The sequence below is a fragment of the Amblyraja radiata genome, chromosome 14, assembly GCF_010909765.2.
Source record: "Amblyraja radiata isolate CabotCenter1 chromosome 14, sAmbRad1.1.pri, whole genome shotgun sequence".
Lineage (NCBI taxonomy): Eukaryota > Metazoa > Chordata > Chondrichthyes > Rajiformes > Rajidae > Amblyraja > Amblyraja radiata.
In genome coordinates this window covers 17024855-17049687 of record NC_045969.1, presented here as the reverse complement: position 1 = coordinate 17049687, position 24833 = coordinate 17024855, and the positions used below count along the sequence as shown (strand labels likewise).

Genomic DNA, 24833 nt, shown 5'->3' with positions numbered 1-24833 from the left:
TTTTCATTCCGAATTTAATATTTATTGGGTAATTTTACACTGTATTTCATTTACAAAAAAACTTAGTTCAATAACTTTTCCAGTGCAGTTTCCAACATACATAACAGCCATTTGATTCTTGGTAACACGGAATGCTTTTACTGCGGAGCACATGCTTCCATTGGGAATCTTTTCCGAAGAAAATGGGTTGGACCAGACAGGAAGCACCTTTAGCAAGATCAAAATCTAATTCACCCTGTGACACCTGCAAGTAAATATACATTAAAATGGAAATTTAAAAGCTTCTGTTTCAAGGCCAAACTAGCTGGCTAGCGATAATAGCATACCCACTGGAAAAGATTTGGGTCATGTGTCAACAGAAAAACAAACTGCAAAATATAGGAAATAATTCCACATGGGCATATTTACCCACTAAAAAGACCCCAAACCGTATATTATTACTCAGTAACCTATCACTGGACACATCAATTTAATAAGGGGTTTGTTGTACAACATATGAACATATGTTTTTAAATGGACATTTTGTAAAAGGCTTTTTCAGCATATTATAACTGAATTAGTTATTGATGAATGCAGGCAGTATCAAAACTACCAATTCAAGTTGGACACTATATACTGCATGCTCAATCTTTTAAATATGACCACCAGAATCAGCCTTAGATATTTGATGCAGTCAAAAAGGAAAGATTTAACAACACCAACAGGATTGCAAACTTACTTTTGCCCATTGCCTTCAAACGGTAGACAATATGAAAATCACAATTTTGATGATTTTATTTATTTATTTGTCTGTATATCACAACATACTTTTTAAAGGGGAGCTCCAAACATGTACTGTACATAAGTCTCCTTTTAAAAAAAAATATCATGAAAATTATTATAGGATGTTTGTGTGGCCTGATTGTGTAAAACAAATATTTTGCTTGGTGCCAGTTTATAGGCCAGCTCGAGTGCAATTTACTTTGCACACATTCATCATCAACCGCTGACGCACCTATACAGAAGACATTACCAAATATCACAAACATCACGGTGGCATTCAGCAGTTTGGAAAATGACTCAGAGGCTTAACAGAAGAATGGGAATCGTGCTGTAATTTCTTTAAAATCACAGTGTTGGGGGCTTCAATCCATATTTTTTAGCAACTTCTGTCTGTGCATATGCAGCATCACAAAGGGAATAAAGATGGCCCATCTCCATTTCTGACTTGGCCAGGTTGATGGCCTTGTTGAACATTTCGATAGCCTTTGTCAGATTTCCTCTGTAAATAGATGTGAAAAAAGAAACGCAGAGTGAAAATTCGAAGAGGCAAAATAAAATTGGCAATCTAAGAACAAAACATAGATTGACAATCTGCAGATGCTGAGAAATCTACAACAGAAAATGTTGGTGATATGCAACAGGTCAGGCAAAGTCTGTGAGGAGAAATTAGTTAATGCTTCAGATTGAAGACTCTGGAGTATTGAAGGCTCTTCAGCCTCAAGCACTATTTCTCTTTCCACACATGCAGCCTGACTTGCTGTGTATTTCCTTCGTTTTCTGTTCTTTTTTTTTTTAAATTTAGAAATGATATACAACTTCCTGAGGTACTCCTACATAAAGACCATATGAAACTTAGACATTTGACTTTTCATACAGATGAGGAATCCCAGCCAGGAATCTTTGCCCTACTTCCATGATTACAGGGCACTAAGTTATAGACAGACTTATAGACCTGAACTCACTTTCAATGAATAATATGAGGTAATATATTAATTAATTGATGATGATGATGAATTATTGATCATTAAAAGCAAGAGACACTAGGTTCGGAACAAGGAAATACAAATGTAAAATTATATAGCCAAAAATAGGACGAATAATAGCTTTGTATCCTACTCTCAACATATATGGAACTATTATCATTAACAAGGAGAACAAGTAGTAATAAGGAGACAAAGAATCAGTCCCGACCCAAAACCTATCCATGGTCTCCAGAGATACTGCTGAACCCACTGAGTTACTCCAGCACTTTGTGTCCTTTTATCATTAACAAGTTGGTGCTAAGAGATTCACACACTGTTGAGAATACAGTATGGGCAACTAATGAGGAATGAGGAGAGAATAGACGATAGACAATAGGTGCAGGCGTAGGCCATTCGGCCCTTCGAGCCATTCAATATGATCATGGCTAATCATAGAATTAGTTATTGATGAATGCAGGGAGTATCAAAACTACCAATTCAAGTTGGACACTATATACTGCATGCGCAATCTTTTAAATATGACCACCAGAATCAGCCTTAAATATTTGATGTATCCTTGCACAATCAAAACAGGCAAAATTTAACAATGCCAACAGGATTGCAAACTTACCTTTGCCTTTTGCCGTCAAACAGTAGACAATATGAAAATCACAATTTTGATGATTTTGTTTATTTATTTGTCTGTATATCACAACATACTTTTAAAGGATACTTTTAAAAGGTCACAGAATAAAATGCATTAGGGTAAGATTAAGATAAAATGACAGGATGGCCAATGAGAACTTGATGATTCGACAGCCTGCTCCTGTGACATTTCTCTCTATGTTTCTGAAATTGCAATAACATGTCCCCCAAAACGCAATGGATAGATAAGCATACAATAAAAAGTTGCCAATAAGATTATTCCTCCCCCCCCGGACAGTTTTTGGAAGGAAGTGAGGGAGTGGATTATTTTTGTTTGCCGGCTTGTTTTCCCTACAGCAAAGAAGGCCAAGGGATGATCTGATAGAGGAATTTAAAATAAGAGACATGATAGAGTAGATAGTTAGAATCTTTTCCCCCCATGGGATCAAAAAATAGAGGGCACAAGTTTGCAGTGAGAGGAAGGAGGGATTTGACAGAAAAGTTTTTTATTATACAGTGACTGGTTGATATCTGGAACTTCTTGCCAGAGGTAAACCACCAAGTGGCGCCAGCAATGGCTGCCTTGCCAACAGTCTGTCCTTTCCTTCTTTGTGTCTGTTTTAAATGTGTTAAATGTATGATTTTTAGTGTTCTTTAGTTTGTTTTATGTGGGGGATGGGGAGGGGGGGGGGGGTGTTGGGGGAAACTTTTTCCAATGTCTTACCTCAACTGAGATGCGATTTTTTTCAGTATCACATCGCCATCTGCACTGCAGCATAACATCGAGGAGTTGGCGGCCTTTGCTGGAGATCGACCGGGAGCTCCATTGCGGGAGCCTGTGGACTTACCATCACGGAGTTCGCAATCCCTGTCGGGGGTCGTCTTTGGGGCTTCAACTGCGGGACTTTAACATAGTGGAGCCCGCGGTCTCTGGTCAGAGACAGACATCGGGGACTCCAAACCCTAGGAGTTTCGACCGCCCCAACGCGGAACTTCGATCGCCCCAAAGCGGTGCTTCGACCGCCAGCTGCGGGAGCTTTGATCATCGCGACTGCGGATGGTTCGATTGACCCGACCGCGGAAGAATAAAGAGGAAGGAGATTGGACCTTATTGGCTTCCATCACAATGAGGAACATGGGGAATCTGCTGTGGTGGATGTTTATGTTAACTTTTATGTAGTTGTGTGTCTTGTTGCTTGTTTTTAGTATGGCTGTATGGTAATTCAAATTTCACTGTACCTTAATGTGAAATAAACTGACGAAACCTTGAAAGGTGGTGAGGGAATCAATACAATCACTACATTCAAGAGACATTTAGATTTGCACTTGAATAGATAATGCATGGAATGACATGGATTTAATATTGCAGATGGGCAAACATTTAAACTTTGTGCCCAGCGGTTCATTTCTATGCTGTATAACTTAAAGTACTCTGCGGAGAACTGCTGAGTGTTGTTCAACAATGAATATGGATAAATATGATGCATTTTTAAAGTTACTTTTAGATTCCAGGTCACAATTACCCAGCACTTTACCAAATAAAGTTAACTGATGGGACATAACTTATAATAGGATAAGTCCCATGGCAGGCGACCAAATCTAATGGAAAGCAAAAATTATAATTTCACCGAGAAAAATTCTAACTTTTCTAGCTTTCCCCTTCAACAGTACCACACCTGCATGTTGTCCCTCTCCTATGCCACAACACAATGCGTGAGTGTAATTAAGTGCTCAACTGTCCAATGGATATGTACAGCTGCACCAGCATAATTTAATAATACAATTTAGCTAATGCCCCTTTTACTGAAGTCAATATACTCAACTCCATATTATGGCTACAGGTTTTAAATTTATAAAATGCACTGCAGAAATTCACTCCTACAATGCCTTTGCTGATTGGGACCACAACAATAAAGACAAGGGATCATCAAATTGATTCTTGTCACAAACAATCTAATAATGTTTATAAATAACTTTTATTCAATGTTGTACCAAAATTCTTCATTATAGCCACAGAATTGCTATTAACGTAAAAACTGCAGCAGCTCATGGAAGTATTAAACTAACAAGAAATGGTCAATAAATGTCACATATAACACAAGGACATTTTTTTCTTTTATGAAAGCAGCAATTCTTGTATATTTTGAACCAATGAGCTGCGCATAAAATGGTTGATAGTTATAACCCACAGGAAGTTGTGGCTGTGCTCCTGACTATTCTGTCCACTGAACTTTCCTTCACCACCTTCCATACCGACTTCCGGCCTCTCACCTGCTTCAGTCCTACATTGGATCCCACTCCCCCAGACAATCTAGTTTAAACCCATCTGTGTAGCACGAGCGAACCTGCCTGCCAGGATATTGGTTCCCCTTCAGCTCAGGTGTAATGCATTCCTCTTGTACAGGTCACTTCTGCCCCAGTAGAGATTCCAATGGTCCAAAATTCCAACTTCCTGCCCTGTGCACCAGCTCCTGAGCCACACATTCATCTGTCCTATTTACCTGCTCCTTCCCTCACTAGCACGTGGCACCAGGAGTAAACTATTGGCAATTCAATTAGCCAACTTTGATCACTCAACCAATCCAACTGCTGCCTTCTGAATTCTCCTGTTAGTGCTCCAATGCTGAAATAGACTGACTCAATCAATTCAACTGCTGCTTTTTGATAACTGCTGCTGTTGCTCCAACACTGAAATAAACATATTGTGTCAATCTAGAACTTGAGTAATCGACACAATCCAATATCCAATATGCATTTCCAAGCTAGAATCTTTTTTGGAAAACAAATTTAAATCAAGTGAATTACCTCTGGACTTCAATAGTACCCATGGTCTCGTATGCAAAATCACATTTATTGTCGATCTCGATGGCTTTGCTGATTAGTTCCAAGCCTTTATCCAAATCCTGCTTCCACTGCAGCTGAAGCAAGCTAAAATGAAGTAAATGTATTTGAATAATTTTATACAAAGTATTTACAATAAACAAAGATGAAGCAATAGGGCACAGTGACTTCCTTCAATACAAGACAACACTCGGTCTAAATCTTTAAAAAAACCAGTATGAAAAAAACGGAGAATATTCAAAAGTAACTAGACCAAGGAGGACCTGTTGGGTCCCGTCCCCTCAACGCGCGGATGGGCATGCGGCATCTCACACAAGCACACGGGCGGAGAGGGAGGGAGAGGGGGAGAGAGAGAGAGAGGAGGGGGGGAGAGAGAGAGGAGGGGGGGGAGAGAGAGAGGAGGGGGGGAGAGAGAGGAGAGGGGGGAGAGGGGGGGGGGGGGGGGAGGGAAAGAGGGGGGGGGGGAGGGAGGGAGGGGGAGGAGGAGGGGAGAGAAGAGGGAGAGAGAGAGAGAGAGGGGGGAGAGAGAGAGAGAGAGAGAGAGAGAGGGGGAGAGAGAGAGAGAGAAGGGGAGAGAGCGAGAGTGATAGAGGGGGAGAGATAGAGAAGGGGGGGAGAGAGAGAGAGAGGAGGGGGGAGAGAGAGAGAGGAGGGGGGAGAGAGAGAGGGAGGGAGAGAGGGGGAGGGAGAGGGGGGGAGAGAGAGAGGAGGGGGGAGAGAGAGAGAGAGAGAGAGAGAGAGAGAGATGGGGGGAGAGAGAGAGAGGAGGGGAGCGGGGCGGCAGCTCGCTGGGGGTAGCAGCTTCCCCACCAGGCGCCGGGCCCGAGCGAGGCCCGGAGCGATCGGAGGAATGTCAAAAGCAGTGGAGGGCTGGCCGATTGTGGCTTCCGTGAGGGGAAGCCCACCCACCAGCGTGACACACGATTGGGCGGGGGAGACGGAGAGGAGGTCATCCCCTGTGACGGCAGCCACGGCCAATTTTCCCCGCGCAGCGATAACGACCACCGCCGCCATGTGTAGAACTTCAAGGAGCCCAGCGGAGCATGCAGCACGACTTGAGCATGTGTTTAGCGTTTTCAATCCAGAGCCCTGGGGGTGGTGGGGCGGCTAGGCCACGCAACTCGCAGCTCATGGAAAACAGCGACCAGCAGTCTGCGCGTTGAAAATTCTGCGCAGCTGGCCGCGAGGAGCAGAGCCATTGTGACGTCATCAGCTCGCTTCAGCTCGTTAGATTTTAAAAAATATCTCAGATTAGTGAACAATTTTAGGAAAAGAAAAACGAGAAATAATGAATCAAAATTTCAGATGAGGTGATTTTCGAGATCATGAGGTAAATCTCTACCGGAATATGTAAAAATTTCACCAATTAGCACGTCGGGTTTTCGAGGAGATGTGAATCAAAGAAAAAGACTCAAGTAAACAAACAAATAAGTAAATATCCAAGATCAGAGTTTTATAGTGCAATAGGCTAATTAAAGCTCAGATTTTTGTTTGAGTTGAGTTTAATAGTCTGATGGCTGTGAGGAAGAGCCATTCCTGAACCTGGTTGTTGCAGATTTCAGGCTCCTGTACCTCCGACCTGAAGGCAGCAGAGAGATGAGTGTATGGCCAGGATGGTGTGGGTCCTTGATGATGCTGCCAGCCTTTTTGTGGCAGCGACTGTGGTAGATCCCCTCGATGGTAGGGAGGTCAGGGCCGATGATGGACTGGGCAGTGTTTACAACTTTTTGCATTTTTTTCCGCTCCTGGGCGCACAAGTTGCCGAACCAAGCCACGATGCAACCGATCAGCATGCTCTCCACTATGCATCAGTAGAAGTTCGAGAGAGTCCTCCTCGACATACCGACTCTCCGTAATCACCGTAATTATGAACAGAGTCAGCACAAAGACTCAGCCATTAGTCAAAGCGTTCCTAAGGCAGGGAGAGGACCCACATTCTTACTAATTTTATGTAATGATCTCGACCCAGAATGCGTATGCATAGATTGTGTTTGAGGACAGGAATACTCTCAGTTGAACGGTGCTCCAGCACAACATGCAACTCTTGATTTGTTAAATGAAAAAGCTGAAATGACCTGGCTATTTAAATTCTTATAAATCACAGAAGACTTACCCTTTGTGAACATACGTTGTTGCATTGTCTGGTTCCAGTTCAATGCATTTATCGTACATTTCGTCTGCGTTACTAAAATGTTGCTGGTCAGTTAAAGCCTAGAACAAATATTTTTTTAATCAAATATTGCATTTTTATCTAATAAATGTCCAAATACAAGACTGCATAGATTAATGTTCAGAATACCAGTGAATTAAAATTAACCCAACATCTTCCACATGTTTAGGACATAGCTAACATTTTTAAATTCCCAAATAAAATATCTTGGGAGATATGAAATAAATGATAAAAAATTGTATTTTGGGAATTGTAGCATTGATTAGTAGGTATACCAAAGAAATGTCCCATCCTTCAAGTAGTATAATAGGGTCCTTACTTACATTTAAGAGATAGGCCCTCAGTTTAATTTCTTTCAGACAGCTTTCTAAGTCTAGATAATTTGTGAAATTGTCTGGACTGTTAGTGCAACATACAGAATGCATATTTGGAGAGCGCCACTGGCTTGACTCATAAACCCTAAAAGTAACTATCATTAATTTAGTATTAGCAAATCAAAGGTGGTATGAAAAAACTGATCTCTATAAGATTATTATTGAGATAAATGAGATAGCTCCATCAAGCTGTTTACAAAGGAATGTGAAACTCCAATCATAGTCATTATAATTATATTTTAAGTAAAGTTATTTTAAACGGCTCCAAGGTTGTGAAAGATCTGTTTTGCTCAGACTCCTGGAAGTAAAAGTGTAAAACGCAAATGAAAAGTTGCAAATATTGGAGATCATGGGTATAAATAACATATCGGTAACACAAAGCAAGCTAGTCTGCGGAACAGCCAGTACACAATGATATCTTTATTATTTTGTATTGAATTATTGAGGTAGACACAAAATGATAAAGTAACTCAGCGGGCCAGGCAGCATCTGTGGAGAAAAGGAATAGGTGACGATTTGTGTCTCGACCCTTCTTCAGGCTTTGACCCAAAACGTCACCTATTCCTTTTCTTCAGAGATCCTGCCTGACCTTGTGAGTTACTCTAGCGTTTTGTGTCTACAGTGTAAACCAGCATCTGCAGTTCCTTCCAACACATTGGGTTAAGATACTGCAGACCAGAGCACTAGCCCTGGAACAAGATAATTTTGACATGATTTAATAAGAGTTTGGTAAACTACAAGGATATACCGAACAGTAAAAGAATATTAAATGTCCATATATTTTGGTCTTTTCAGAATCAAAACATGGTAACCTCAAAGTGGTAATGAAAATCATACATTTATACAAAATTAAATTTGTGCTATGTTTAAATGAACAGTTTTGAGAATTTTGTTGGGACATTAACATTTTGCATCTTCCAGCACCATGCTTTACTATGTTAAATTGAAGTACATAAAATAACTATCTTCATAACTATTAATGTATGTCAAAGGCTTACCTGTGCATATAATGCATAACCTTCTGCGCACTTGGGAAATTTTTTAATAACATCTTCAAAACCTTTTACAGCCACCTGGATCTGCAAAGGATTGCTTCCAGTGTAGGCTTGGCGATACTGGAAAAAAGGCGGTAAATGTCATTCAGCCAGTATACGACGATGACACATTTAAGAACACTTTTAACTATATATTTCATATATTTTCTGTTGCTATTCATAGAAATGAATCAATTACCAATATTAATCATGATCTTTTCATTGGTGAATACAATAGTTTCAGTTCTTTCATATTGCATAATAGAATCACTCAGTGATTTCCCCCATCAACTTTCTACATTTGATTTTAGGGATTACAATGAGTTAAACGATATCCAGCTTCTCTCACTCAGGAGTGCAATGAATATAATTCCCAAGTTAATTAACTTGTATTGATGTTGCAATTGTGTTACAGGATTAGTTCTATATCATTTTCCTTTGCTTTGAAACAAATCACAAACCAAGGATTTTCTTTTGGCAGGACCTTGTGCGCCATAAATTAAAATTTGTGCATTCAGCTTATGTATGGAATGAGAACAAGAGGGAAGGTAGAAGAGTACGGGAGCGAGGGGGCAAATAGTCATCTGGGACATCAGTGCAGAGAATGGAAGATGGGTGGAGAACAAGATAGCGGGCAAGTAATAAAAAATAGACTGGAAGTCATAAACCTTTACAGTACATCGGGAAAGAGGCACGGGCAATGGTAAAGACAGTTCGTATGAGTGCACAAAGGAGGTTGGATCCAAATACATTGATAAGAATCCAGCTATGATATGAAAAGTTATTAGGTAACAACATATCCAGGTTTCACACTACCGAACTAACCAAGGTGGTTATCATGGAAGCAGAGGCATATAAGATTGAGGTCGAGTAGCATTGGTTTTACAGAAGGAAAACGTGATACATCTTGGTGTTTCTGAGGCAAGTACTTGAAAATAGTGACAATTGCAGAGGATGAATAGATGTTGTGGTGAGGCTGATCTGGATTTCACCAGTGTCCTGTGTAAACCGACCCTTTCAAATAACACCAGGGGTGTTAAATGTTGAAAAGCAAACTAAAGCAAAGCTAAAGGCGGGGCTCACCATGTTTTTAGCAAGTAAAATCCCATTCAGTCAAGTACTATTTACGGTTTATTATTATTGATCCTTACTCAGTTAATATTCAATAAACAGCTACAATGTATTGCTTGACATTACTGAACAGAATTAGCAATAGACTGCTTACCAAAGCAAAGCACTTCTGTGCCTGTGCTAGAGCAGAGTCTGGACGAAGTCTAATGCACTCATCAAAATCATCAACAGCTTCCTCCACGTGATCAAGTAAGATCTTCAACTACAAGCAAAATTACCACGTATCAAAATGATGCAAAAATAGGAAAACCATACTCCAAAACCCCAAAACCTATTACTCCAACAGCATACCAAGTAAAGAACACAAAATGTGTGAAGATGCAAGTTAATCTGCCATTAATTCTTGAGGCACAAAACTGTCAACTTGGAAAACAGGATTATCAGCTATGTCATCTCCTCATGTTTGACTTTATTTCCGTCAGGCATCTCCAAAGCAACCACAATTAATAGGGATGGATAATAAATGCAGCACTTTCTCTGTCACCAACATTGAAAACAAAAAAAGAAATTTAAGTTCATTAAGCTGCATGATTAGTCCACTCTCAATCCGAAATCTACTGGTTATTTTAGCTCCAAAGAAGGGGACACAATTGGCTCATAATGGTTCAAACAAACCTAGCTCCCTACCTGTCCTCGATGATGATAAACGTCAGCATTTTGAGGATCAATATCAGCAGCCATGTTGAAATCTTGCGTGGACAGCTGCGACTGTTGCTGCTGCATGTACATGCTTCCACGCTTGATCAATGCATTAGCACGCAGCTGAAGGATAATACAAATTGCAGAATGTTACATTAAAAATCCCCTTCTTGCACATAATTTTTATATATGTTGGTTGCATGCTTTGCCACTCAGCATTTACATAGGATTAGGAGTAATTGTGTTTCAGCAACTGAAAAAAGTTAATTAAGCCTATTGTTTTAAAACCGTCAAGTGAATATTATATTAATTATAAATATTTTATTTTTCTTCAAATAAGAACACATTAGCAATTTTATTAGCGTCAGCTTGGTTTGGTGGCCACATGCGCACCTAACTCAAGACATTAACCTGCTCAGTGCCACCCCCAAGTATACTCGGGTCAGAGTATACAAGTGGAAAAAAAAAACCTTGGCAGTGAACAGGTTAAGCTAAAGTCACATTTCCTCAAGCACAACCTTCAGGAAGACATCGTGCAGTATTGAGGAAGTGCTCTATTAAATAGAGGCTTCAGTGCATAATTAAATAGAGACCTAAAATATAAAGTTCTTAGAGAAAAGTGCTTTCTGTATGTTCTAGCTTATTTCCCTCAAGCATCTCCAAAACAAGCCAACTGACAACTTGTCAACGACGCAAGTCTCACTTACTGACAGAAATTAATTGCTGTTACGATTTCATTTTAAAACAGTGGATTCACTTTGAAACCCCGTGATATAATAAAAAGCTATTACAAGGAAATTATGTTTTTTCCCTCTATTATCCTAAAACATAGGGTTAATTTTAAGTAAATTATTCTTTACTGCCACAATTGTTGCAGTGGTCAAAAACTTATGAATTCCTTCTGTTGCAAGAATTTAATTGTTCTTCTTCGGTACATTAAACACCCTTGACTCTTGGGTGACATTGGACACACCAACATAAAAGTTCATTGGATATTATATAAAGGCTTTGTTTTAAAGATAACAGATAATTAAAGAAATTATTTAACTAAAAATTGATCAGTGTCTTTTTTTTTTTTAATCCAAAGGGATAACATTCTTACTTCTACAATTATATTTTGGATGAAGCTCTTACTTTCACATTTGCATCTTCCATACTAACAACCATATCAAGGTCAGGTTGAGCGGCTGCTGCATTGCCTATTAGCAGGTAGAAGGTAGCCCGAAGCAACAAGGCTTCTGCCATATATTTTCCTTTTGTCTCTATCTCTTTTGTGCATTCACTAATAATTTTATCATAGTTCTCTTCCTCCATGTACTGTTTTGCCTTCTGGTAGCCAGATCTGAAAAATACAAAAATGTTACCATAACTAAGTAGTACTATAAGAGGCATATTTTCTGCCCGATCCATTTATCAGCCACAATGAGCTAACACAATTGCGAATTGTTCACAGAGCTGCAGCATTTACCTGGCTGGATTTCATCTGTTGCAAACTTTTCCCAAGTTTGCCAGGAACAAGTCAAAGCCTGCATGGAGTCAATCTTCTCGCCATTGTGACAACGCAAAGAGTTTAAAGGTCAAACTACAGCAAATATTGTTGAACTGCTCTTAAGGTCAATGGTCATACCGCTGGGGTGTAAACTACCCAAGCGAAATATGAGGTGCTGCTCCTCCAATTTGCTCTGGGCCTCACTCTGACAATGGAGGAGGCCCAGGGCAGAAAGGTCAGAATGGGAATGGGAGGGGGAGTTGGGGTGCTGGGCAACTGGGAGATCAACTTAGTTATGACGGACTGAGCGGAAGTGTTCAACGAAACGATTGCCGAGCATGCGCTTGGTCTCGCCGATGTAAAGAAGTTGACACCTCGAACAGCGGATGCAGTAGATGAGGTTGGAGGAGGTGCAAGTGAACCTCTGCCTCACCTGGAAAGAATATTTGGGTCCTTGGATGGAGTTAAAGGGGGGGGTTTTGGGACAGGTGGTGTATCTCCTGCAGGGGAAAGTACCCGGGGATGGGGTGATTTGGGTGGGAAGGAACGAGGGAACGATCTCTGAGGAAATCAGAAAGGGGCGGAAATGGGAAGATATGACCAGTAGTGGGATCCCTTTGGAGGTGGCGAAAATGTTGGAGGATTATATATTGTATACGACGGCTGATGGGGTGGAAGACGAGGACAAGGGGGACTCTGTCCTTGTTACGAGAGGGGGGAGGGATAATGAGAGCGGAGTTGTGGGATATCGTGGAGAGCCTCATCTATAATGGCAGAGTGGAACCCCCGTTCCCTACAGAATTAAGACATCTCCAATTCCCTGGTATGAAAAACCTCGTCCTGGGCGCAGATGCGGCGTAGATGGAGGAATTGGGAGTAGGGGATAGAGTCTTTACAAGAAGAAGGGTGGGAAGAAGTGTAGTCAAGATAGCTATGGGAGACAGTAGGTTTGCAGTAGATGTCAGTCAATAGTCTGTTTACTGTGATAGAGACGGTGAGATCTAGAAACGGTAGGGAGATGTCGGAGATGGTCCACGTGAATTTGAGTGCAGGATGGCAATTAGTGGTGAAGTTGCTGAAGTCAGTGAGTTCTGCATGGGTAGAGGAGGTGGCACCAATCCAGTCGTCAATGTAGCGGAGGTGGAGTTCGGGGATAGGTTCCAGTGCCTGGAACAAGGATTGTTCGACGTACCCTACAAAGAGGCAGGCGAGTGTCCATAGCTATGCCTTGCATCTCGAGGAAATGGGAGGAGTCAAAGGAGAAGTTGTTGAGGGTAAGGACCAGCTCTGCTAGGCGGAGGAGAATATTGGTGGACGGAAATTGTCTGGTTCTGCGGTCAAAGAAGAAACGGAGGGCTTTAAGACCCTCCTGGTGGGGGATGGAGGTGTAGAGTGACTGGACATCCATAGTAAAGATGAGGGAGTGGGGGGGCTGGAAAACGAAGTCATTGAAGAGACGAAGAGCATGTGAGGTGTCTTGGACGTCGGCAGGGATGGATTGGACCAAGGGAGATAGGATGGAGTCGATGTATGTGGAAATTAATTCAGCAGAGCATGAACAAGCAGAAACAATGGGTCTGCCAGGACAGTTCAGTTTGTGGATTTTGGGGAGAAGATAAAATCGGGCCGTGCGGGGCTGGGGAACGATAAGGTTGGAGGCTTTAGGGGGCAGAGAGCCGGAAGTGGTGAAGTCAGTAATGGTGTATGATATTAAGGCCTGGTGCTCGTCTGTGGGGTCATGGTCCAAGGATAAGTAGGAGGAGGTGTCTAAATTTCTTGTCCCGGGTGCAACACATTAATTCAATAGCGATCATGTAACTAAAAAATAGGACTTTTCTGATGTGAATCACACCATATTATTCAAAAATGTATCCGTTAGCTTGCAAAAATATACATTAATATACAATCACCTTCCTGTTCTCGTGACATCAGCAGCTTCACCCTCTTTGTCTTTGTCTTCATCAGGCTTTTCACCTTTTAGCAAAGGCTGTGAGATGATATCATCAGTGAACGAATTAAAATATGACTTGATGAACTGTGGGGAGGGCATCAGAGGTTCTCGATTCTATAATGGAGGGGAAAAACAATAAAATTATAAAATCCATGGAGTGCAAAACACTTCAACTGGAAGCATCCCATAAACTCAACTACAGTAAAATACCCAGGTAGCCACAAAATAATTTTCTTTTTGAACGGTGTTATCAAATACCAAGTTGTTTTACATTGCTTTTTGACTCAAATGCTAAATAAATGGCCTGCATACCTCCTAAACATAATCAGTCGAATTTTAATGTTCTCGTTCCAAGGGAGCCTAAGATTCCACCCCCCATCACAACCCCCATCCCTCGCCCACACCCCCTCCCTCGCCCACACTCCTCATCCCTCGCCTACACACCCCCTCCCTTGCCCACACACCCCCTCCCCTGCTACCACGCTCCTCCACAACCACCACCCCCCTCCCCAACCCATACCCCCCTTCCCTGCCCATACCCCACCTCCCCTGCCTTGGTTGGGAAATTTTACTTGCGGCATGGTGTGAGGATTGTGAATCTTTGTCATTCTTTACCCCAGAGGGCCATGGCTATTGTCACCCAACGCTGGTGTAGACATATTTTTGAATCAAGGGATGACAAATATCAAGCAAAAAAGTGTGGTCGAGGCCAAATATTTGATTGGTCACGATCCCACTAAATGACAAAATAGACTTGCAAGGCCACACGATTTACTCCTGCTCCAATTTCTTTTGATGATTTTTCCTCCCCCTTTTTTTAAAAAGCAACATTTCAACACTTCTAACGTTTACTGGGTCTAAGATCAGTAAAAATCACAACAGTCATTCAAGGCAACTCCAGGGTGTGCTGCCTTTAAACATACTAACTTCTCTAATGTTTCCTTGGTCGTCCTCTGCAGCATAGCCACCACTGCATATCAGACATTACCTTCTAAATATCACACTGCTTTGAATAGCTTCTCCTTTCTTGTCCAGTTATGGAACGTACCTTTGACATCCACTCCTTTGCCTACTTCCTTACCCTCCCAGCAATACTATCCATGCAGCTGCATTACCATTTTCCATGGTACTACTTTTATCGAGTTTCCCCTTTCATTGTTTGGTAACTATGATTAACCTGGTTAAAACATTTCAACAGTCTGCAAGCTGAATTCTCTGAACAAGTAGTAATAGACAGTAAAGAAGTTCACCCAAAATAAAACCATTGTGCACTTGTTTTATGCGTTCTGGCAGATGGGACACACAGATTGTATTATTGCACTGGGAAAAAAAATTCAAGCCAACATTTCTAACAAGTATCTATAGCCCTTCAGCTACCAACCTTATATTTTTCTTTAGCTTTCTCCTTTCCAAGTAGCTTAAGGACTTTGTCAGCAAGCAGCATACTTTGTTGGTTTTGGAATCCTTCCAGGATACAAACAGCGGTAACATCTGTAAAATGTAAAGACTATAATTATATTTCCAACAAGAACACTTTGAAATTTATCCAGCAATGGTTCAAATCTTTTTTTTAAAAATAAACTAACTTTCCTGGCATTGCTCTAACCAGCTTGGTTTTTCTTTCAAATTCGGCATCGAAAGGTACAAAAACAATAAATAAAAAAGTAAACAGGACAAATAATGCAGGGGACTAGAAAAAAAGACCCGCAGATTCTGGAACCTTGAGCAAAACACAAAGCGTTGGAGTAACTCAGTGGGTCAGGCATCATCTGTGGAAGACATGCGTAAGAGATATTTTGGGTCGGGCCCCTACTTCAGACTCAAATAATGCTATTAGTTAATTAGTTTAAAGAAAAAATGAGTTAACTTTTTTATTTGAAATGTTGTATCATTTGTGCTGATTTTAAGATAATTAACAAATTGGCGAATTAATCATAATTTGCATTCCTGAAGCTGAAAGAAAAATGCCACGCCTGGTTTGCAGGGAGTAGTCTAGGACTACTTATTGTGTCTGGTATAATAGCTGGGTCATCAATGCAGGTTTTTGTTTTAAGTAAAGGTTCCGAACACATTCATCCCTTCAAATAATAGGAAGATGTGTTGTAAATGTTGCAAGGCACCACTGATTGTATCATTCTACTCTGCTGCAAAACTGGTGAATAAATTATTCTGTACACGTTCTTGAAGAAAAAATAAATCAATGACTCTAAAGAATTTTCACTACAATTTCAAAATGACTTTTCTTTTCTCCCATGAAGAGCACATAGAAATCCAAAAACAATAAGTTTTCAGATCTTTCACCTATGCAAATTGTTTCCTTCACCCTGGAAACAATTTTGGCAAGACCATGAACACGTTTCATGGTTGCACGTATCCAGTCTGGATATACAATTTGCTTAAACACATTTGTTCAACACATTTAAAGATGTATATTGATTGCTAGATCCCTTATAACTATAAAGTGTGTGTGTGTGTGTGTTTATTTGTTTGTGTTGTCTCATCTTCTCAAATAAATGACGCACTAACGGTAAAATCTTTACATATTCGGGTAGAGATTTACCCCCTGGAGTCCGAAATCGCCTTCTATGAAATTTGGTGCTTTATTTCTTGAGTTATTAATGAAGATGTTCACAAATCCGATAAAACTTGGAAATCAAAAAGCCTGCTTTTCGCTGATGACGTCACAATGTCTGCCGTGTGCTCGCGCTGCGAGTGACGTCACCCTCCATCCTCCCCTTGTTCATAGCTGAAGACTGCGGCGGCCTATCGCGCAATCCTTTGCACGACGCTCTCTGCTTGCTGCCATCCCATTCAGGAACCAGCCCTCCCGTGGCGCCACGCCACCCCTCAAACTCTGCCCCCGCTCCCTCTCTGCCCCCACTGCTTCTGCCCTCTCTCTGCCTCTGCCCTCTCTCTGCCTCTGCCCTCCCTCTTCCCCTGCCCCCACTCTGCTCCGGCCCCTGCCCCCTCCCTCCCGAGCCGCGTCTGCGAGTTGGGGGCTATGCGTGAGTGGATAGGGCGGCAGATGGGGGTAAAAGGAGCGTATTGAGGGAACGGGACCCAAGGGTCTCCCTTGGTCTAGTATCATCTAAAATTCATTGCTATTAAGGGCTTGTTTCTGAGATCTGCACTTTGGTTAACCCAATTCAGATGTAAAATTGTTTGAAGTCAAAAAATGATTTTCGCTACCTAGCTTTCTTTTTGGAAAATCATAAACAATGGTTATTGAAAGACCGAACCCTGGAAAACTGCTCACCAGATTGATGTGAAGGAAACTGATGGTTGTGTTGAAGAAAATATCAGTTGGAGGCAAAAACAGAATACAAACCTTCCAAGCACTCCTTCTTATTATCTAGTTTCTCATAAGCCTTTGCTCGCCGGTATAGTGCCTTTATGTACTTGGGGTTGAGTTCTATAGCCTTGGAGCAGTCCTGCACAACTTCTTTCCATTTTAGCTGCAATACAAATTAGTTGCATTGTTAAAAGAAAATTTTGAATTTGTTCCAGGATCACTGACCAGACTGCAGGGTGATGACATCAATATTAATTTGTCTAACTGTACACAGGGTCTCATATGCAGTAAATTCCCATTGTAACAAAACATTGGGGTGGGGGGTGAGAAGTGGAGTCCGTTATTGGCGATTGTCCGCTGTAACAAAGTAAGGGATTATCATTGTATGTAGTAGAAATAAAGAACTGCAGATGCTGGTTAATACACAAAAGGACACAAAGTGCTAGAGTAACTCTGCAGGTCAGACAGCATATGTGAACATGGACAGGTGACGTTTCAGGTCGGGCGGGACCCTTCTTCAGACTGGTTCAGTTTGCTGAGTTACTCCAGCACTTTGTGTCATTTCACCTTAAAAGTAATCCCCGATTTTCCTGATCTGCGCCAGCGAGCATTTCTTCACCAGTGCCGCACGTGTCCAGTTGACAACAGTTGTTGTTGCGGCTCATGTTGTAGCCCCTGGCCAGCTGCACTTTCTTCAGGCCACTGATAGGACGCACTCAAAGTGGGGCTCCCTCCCTCTCACCAGCTGCCGCTTCTGCCTGTCGGCCGCCGCTTAGTCCGCTCCCCCATCCATCACCACTGCCGTCTCCTCCTCCCGCTCCTTCAAGGTGGAGTCTATCGGCGAATCATTTAACCGAACACTGTTTAATCAAGTGGGCTGCCATGTCCTACAATGTTGAGCTTCTTGGATGTTTTTGATGCTGCACTCACCCTGACAAATGGAGATTATTCCATCACAGGCCAATGAGCGCAGGGGATGGTGGACAGGCTGAGGTAGGTCGCAAGTTACTTGCTGGGATTTCCATAACTTGCTGCATTTGGATGATTCGGTTCACTATGAGTCGTCGTGAATGGAGCTTAACATTGTACCATTATCAGCGAATATCCCAACTTCTGACATTACGATTCAAGAAAGGTAGTTGATGAGGCAGTTGGAAATGGTTGGACCCATCTTCAGCCGACTCACAAACACATATATATTTCACACAAAAATACCTTCAGACCAACTAAACCACATCAGAATTTATGCCCCAATTTATGTCCTGCATTTCTTTATCTAAATCCATCAGTTAATTCTCTACTCCTTTCTCCCAAGTAATTAAATTAATCTATGCTATACCATTCAATCATCGTCTGTGGTATGCATTCCATATCTTCACCACTCCTTGGTGAAAATGTTCCTTCTGACTTCCACACTGGATTTTTCACTGACCATTTTATATCAATTATGTTCTTCTGCACATGTGGAAACATTTCCGCTGTAACTAATCTATTAAAACTTTTCATAATTTTAAAGACCTCAATTAAGTTATGCCTCAGGCTTTTTCTACTAGTATTTCATTCTTTGGTGACATGTATATCCTTGCATTTTCTGTAATCATCTGGATGGAGTTGACTTGGTTATGTTGGCAATTTACTCTCCAATTTAAGATTCCACTGTTGCATTATCTTGAAGCTAACATTTAGGTAACTCAGTTTTAATTAGCGTAAAGTATTACATACCTGCTGTTCAAATGCTGCAGCCCGATTCTGGTAAAATGTTGAAAGGTCTTGCTTCTGTTCCAAAGGGCATAGGCTTATTGCCTCAGTATAACATTGAATAGCTTGTTCATATTTTCCAGCTTTAAAATATTTGTTTCCTTTATTCTTTGCGGCTTGCGCCCGGTCCAACACACTCTAAGGAGGTAAAATTATATTTAGTAATATGGCACTGACACATAAACAGAAAAAAAAATGTGGTATAACAACAAGCTTGACCAATCTATTAGATTTGAACCTCCTCTTTATTCCTTCATCTAAATCTGAGAGCCTGCATATTGCCTTCTCCTTCATTAATTGCCCAGCCTTCCCTGACGTCAATCACTCCTTGTTATAATGAATTCTGTATTCTCTACACTCATGGCAAAAAAGTAACCACTGAATCTCCCCCCCCCCCCCCATCAAAATTCCTGGTTACTATTACATTGGATATCCTGGTTACTATAAAGTAATCGTGTCCATTCCCTGCACATCTACATGCCTACGTAAAAGTCTCTCAAATGCTACCATATTGCAGATACTATCTGCAGATCCTTGTGTCTACATAATTTTAAGAACTCAGTGGGTCAGGCAATATCTGTGGAGGGAAATGGACAGTTGACATTTCAGGTTGACCCTTCTTCTTGCAGCAGCATCACAGGCATAGCAACTCAGAATACACAAAAAAAACATACATAAATTCTCCAAATAGAAAAATACTATGCAAAAAATAAAAGACATTTAGTACTTACTTTTCCCCCCTCAATCCATTCTGCGACTTGCAAACTAACAACCCATTCACCTATTTGTCCCTGACTCTGCCCTCTTTGACCTTTATTGAAGGCTTTTTAGATAAGTTGTATTATTACACTGCCATTATCTTTTCCCTGCTGCCTCGGGAAAAAAATCAATAAGGTAGGTCAAGCAAAATTCAATCCACTTTACCAATCCAAAGCTTTTCCATTCCACTCTTAGTTCTTATTACATTTCCTGTTTCCAGATGTTCTTCCATTCTCTTCTTCAGTGAGAATTTCAATTTATCTTACCAATGATATTAAGCTGACTGGTATGCAATTCCCTGGACATGTTGCACAATACTTCTCAACGAATGGTATTGTGCCAATCCATTGCTCAAAAGCATTTAAAATAAAATATTATTAAATACGCACTGTAAAGCTTCTGCTATATTTTCCTTAAACATTCACATTCTTGAAAACTCAAAGACTTAGGACACAGACAATGAAGTTTCAGTAGTGAGTCAAATTTTGTTTCCTCTTATCACTGGTAATAATTTCTACTTCATCTTTATTTCTGAATGCAATCACTTTGTTTCCTTTCACTTGTGCCAAGAGAAAATGGACTATTAGCTTCATAGCTCTAGGCTCTGATTCCCTGCAGCAATTTGTATTAATGGTCCCGTTTCCAGCTATTCAGCACTGAAGCTGAAACTGAAGAGCCCAGCAATGTGGAAAAACTGAATTTGCAGCCATCACATACATTCTTAATTCATTATGGCTCTTCAACACAATATGTCACATATTCCTGTAATTACACATTTTTCTAATAATGTAAAATACTGAGATTTCATATCATAGAAATCATTGGAAAGAAGGAAGACAAGTTGATCTAATATATGCATTTTGTGTACTTAGTTATACCACCAGAAATGCTCTGTGGTATATAATGAAAAATACTCGTTATTGAACTTTGTTGCTAAACCACATATGACAGGAAAACAATATGATATAAACAACAGACACAAAATGCTGGAGTAACTCAGCGGGTCAGGCAGCATCTCTGGAGAAAAGGAATTGGTGACGTGGGTTGAGACACTTCTTCAGGCAAGATTCAGGCCATTCCATGAGAATGGTGCAAATGTAAAACAATTGTTTTCTTTTCAAAATGTTCTTAAATAACTGAGATCAACTTGCCCATTTGGAAGTCACAATCAATTCAGGATGAAATGATTAGACACACAAGAGACTGGTAGATGCTGGAATCTTGAACAAAAACAGACTGCTGGGGGAACTCAGAGGGTCAGGTAGCAGTTCTGGAGGGAAATGGACAGATGACTTTTTGGGTAGGAACCCTTCTTCTGAATCAAAGAAGGGACTCGACTCTAAACGTCATCTGAAAAAGAGATTAGCTATAGCGTTAACAATGGTGAAGTGACCAGAATTTCAACTTCATTCATTCTATTCTACATCATTCTACAAGCATATACGTTTCCAATGCCAAAATGAATTAATTAACGGGTGTATTTTCTTCTTGTGATATGCTGCGTGATAAACTCCCGATAAAGGGTTTTGGCACTGTTTGATAATGCTTGTAAGTCATGAAGTGTGTTCTAATAATGCCACAAGCACAATGTTTGTTGCACATTTCAGAGATAATTGACCAAAAACTGAACAACCTCTGACACAGGGTTTTCAATCTGAATATCTTTCCACAGATGCTCCATGAATATCAGGTGTTTCCAATATTTTATGGGGTTTTTCTAATTCAAGAATTCTTGGGACACTGGGTTGAGGGTCCAAAAGTTTTTGCAATCAAACCACTTATGTTAACATGAAAAATGCAGCAGGCAACAAATCAAACAGTCTGACGAAGGGTCCCAACATAAAAAGTCACCCATTCATGTTCCCAGAGATGCTGCCCGACCTGCTGAGTTACTCCAGCACTTTGTGCCTTTAAATGAAACCGTGTATTGGTCTTCATGACACAAGGATTGGACTTGAGAGACATCTTGCCATAATTATGTTGGGCAACTGGAATAATGTAGGCATGTTTCCCTGTCCGAGGGAATGCACTGGAAGTTCACCGGTTTGGTCCCTGGATTGGATTAAATGGACCGGATCTACAGCATCTCCAGAGTTTGAAAGAATGATCGGTGATCTCATTTAAATATACAGAATTCTTCTGGAGATTGATTGAGTGAATGCAGAGTTGCTGCTTCATCTGGCGAAGCAAGAGAATGGAAGTGCATCGAGACTGAACCTCCATGTTGAAGATGAAGTGATAGGGCCAGGTAATGGAAGTTGTAGAAATGTTGATGACCATGCAAGGTGTTCTGAATATAGGTGTGAAAGCACTGGACAAGATAGACAGAATCTACAGGCAGGGTTTTGACCATAAACATTCATTATTCATCGCACTCCACAGATACTGCCTAACGTGCTGAGTTTCTCCAGCAGTTTGTTCCTTTGAGTTGAGTATAGGAGCAAAGAGGTGAGTTGAGTATAAGATCAAAGAGGTCTTTCTGCAGTTGTTTAGGGCCCTATTGAGACCACACCTGGAGTATTGTGTGCAGTTTTGGTCGCCTAATTTGAGGAAGGGCATTCTTGCTATTGAGGGAAATCCCGGGATGGCGGGACTGTCATATGCGGAGAATGGAGCGGCTGGGCTTATATACTCTGTAATTCAGAAGGATGAGAGGGTATCTTATTGAAACATATAAGATTATTAAGGGTTTGGACACGCTAGATGCTGGAAGCATGTTCCTGAGCTAGATAGGGCTCTTAAAGATAGTGGAGTCAGGGGATATAGGGAGAAGGCAGGAACGGGGTACTGATTGGGGATGATCAGCCATGATCACATTGAATGGCAATGCTGCTTGAAGGGCCGAAGGACCGACTCCTGCACCTATTGTCCATTGATGTTGGGGGAGTCCAGAACCAGGGGCCACAGTTACAAGAATAAGGAGTAAGCCATTTAGAACAGAGACGAGGAAACACTTTTTCTCACAGAGAGTTGTGAGTCTGTGGAATTCTCTGCCTCAGAGGGCGGTGGAGGCCGGTTCTCTGGATACTTTTAAGAGAAGCTAGATAGGGCTCTTAAAGATAGCGGAGTCAGGGGATTTGGGGAGAAGGCAGGAACGGGTTACTGATTGGGGATGATCAGCCATGATCACATTGAATGGTGGTGCTGGCTCGAATGGCCGATTGGCCTACTCTTGCACCTAATGTCTATCGTCTATTTACTGGTTCACCTGGCTGGAATGTTAGAACAAGCAGTCACCGAGTCGAAATTAAGGGTTAGCCATTCAGCACAGATAAGAAGAAATGTCTTCACTCAGAAGGTAGACTTTCTACCCAAGTGGAGACCATGGGGAAATTTATAGATTTTTAAATCTTCTGGATCCATGGGAATCACTGCAGGAAAGTGGCATTCGGCCTCAACCTTATTTAATGGTCAAGCGGACACATGGAACTGAGTGGCCAACTCATGCTTCTATTTCTGATACCATTATGTTTTATTCCACAATCACAGTGGAAGCAGAATTGATTGGAGCTTTCAAGCATCAAATGCATGAATATTTTAAATATTACAGGTGTATCAGGCTATGGGGAGAGAGGGGAGTTTATTTACTTTAACATTCAGAGTACAGAGCAAGTATTAACAATTCTTCGAGTGCCATGACAAGTTTGCATTATAATCTGATTCTGGTGTCATTCGAATGCAATGTTAATCTAGTGATCATAATGCAGTTACACTGCTGATAGGGGAATATAAACGAAAGAAAAGGGGTATCTAGAGCAGATAGCTTTATTTCAATAGTTAGCCGAAAAAGCATAATTCCTACAACTCAGGCCTACGTCATGTCCACACTATATGACTTTCATTCAATCACTCCTCTTCCACTTGATCCTCCAATAACTGACCTAGTTTGGAACCAACTCCCCCCTTGTTACTGAAATAAAACAGGTATTGCTGGTAACAACAGGTCAGACAGGGTCCCCAGAGAGGTAACTTTGCAGACTAACAAATCTTTACTAGAATCTGCCCCCTTTCATCTCGTTAAAGGTCGTCAACCTGCAATGGTTACTCTGCTAAAGACAGACACACAATGCTGGAGTAACTCAGCGGGACAGGCAGCATCTCTGGAGAGAAAGGTCACCCATTCCTTCTCTCGAGAGATGCTGCCTGTCCCGCTGAGTTACTCCAGCATTTTGAGTCTACTCCAGCATCTGCACCTCCTTCTTACACAAGGTTACTCTGCGTCTATCTGGCGCTACTGAGCTGCTGAATACATCCAGCATTTTCTGTACCATTTTCTGTGTACCTTCCATTTTCCAGCATCTGCAGTTCCTTCTTGAACATTTTCTGTTTCAGTTGCGATTTTAAGCATCTGCAGCTTACTGTTTTCTCTTGTTTCTATCTTTTTCAGCCACTCTCCTCCTTCCTACCTGCTCTCCCCTTTCCTCCCTACGGTCTGCCCTCACCCCCCCCCCCCCCCCACTCTCCCCCCCTCCCCCACCCTCCCCCACTCTCACCCCCTCCCCTCACCCGACTGTCCGTCGGATTCTCCACACGATCGCCTCCCTCCTTCGGCACGGGGCTGGAGCTGCCCTCTGGCGCTTTCCTCTCGCTCCGCTTCGCCACCGACCTCTTATTCCAGAGGTAGATGGCACCGGCCCCCAGCAGGACGGGGGCGCCGATGGCGAGCGCCAGCTGCCACCGGGACAGGCCGGTATCGGCCTGCGCGTCCACGGGCTTGGAGGCCGCCATCGGTGCACTCGCTGCAGGGAGGGAGACGGGGGTCAAGGAGAAGGTAAACGCTTCCGGGGCCAGACCTCGAGCTGCAGCGCCACCTCTCGCCTGGAGGACCGAAGTAACGTCTCATCAAATATCTCCATCATTTCTCACATTCAAAGATAGACACATAATGCTGGAGTAACTTACTCAGCGGGACAAGCAGCATCTCTGGAGAGAAGGAATTGGTGACGTTTCGGGTCGAGACCTTTCTTCAATAAAGTCAGTTTTGTATATTGTCACATGTACCAAGGTACAGTGAAAAGCTTTTGTT

The 24833-nt window shown here is 41.7% G+C and overlaps 1 protein-coding gene across 1 annotated transcript; it reads right to left on the bottom strand.

Annotated features, from left to right (window-relative positions):
- On the bottom strand, window positions 1-24583 carry tomm70 (translocase of outer mitochondrial membrane 70). The gene is made up of 12 exons (XM_033032624.1): window positions 24314-24583; window positions 19013-19186; window positions 17327-17453; window positions 15380-15489; window positions 13958-14112; window positions 11693-11900; window positions 10547-10681; window positions 10014-10121; window positions 8753-8869; window positions 7324-7421; window positions 5175-5297; window positions 1-1261 (listed from the first exon to the last, which is right to left on the bottom strand). Exons 1-12 carry the CDS (start codon window positions 24533-24535, stop codon window positions 1108-1110), a joined length of 1731 nt encoding a protein of 576 aa, XP_032888515.1. The 5' UTR covers window positions 24536-24583; the 3' UTR covers window positions 1-1107.
- Between the last annotated feature and the right edge of the window lie 250 nt (window positions 24584-24833).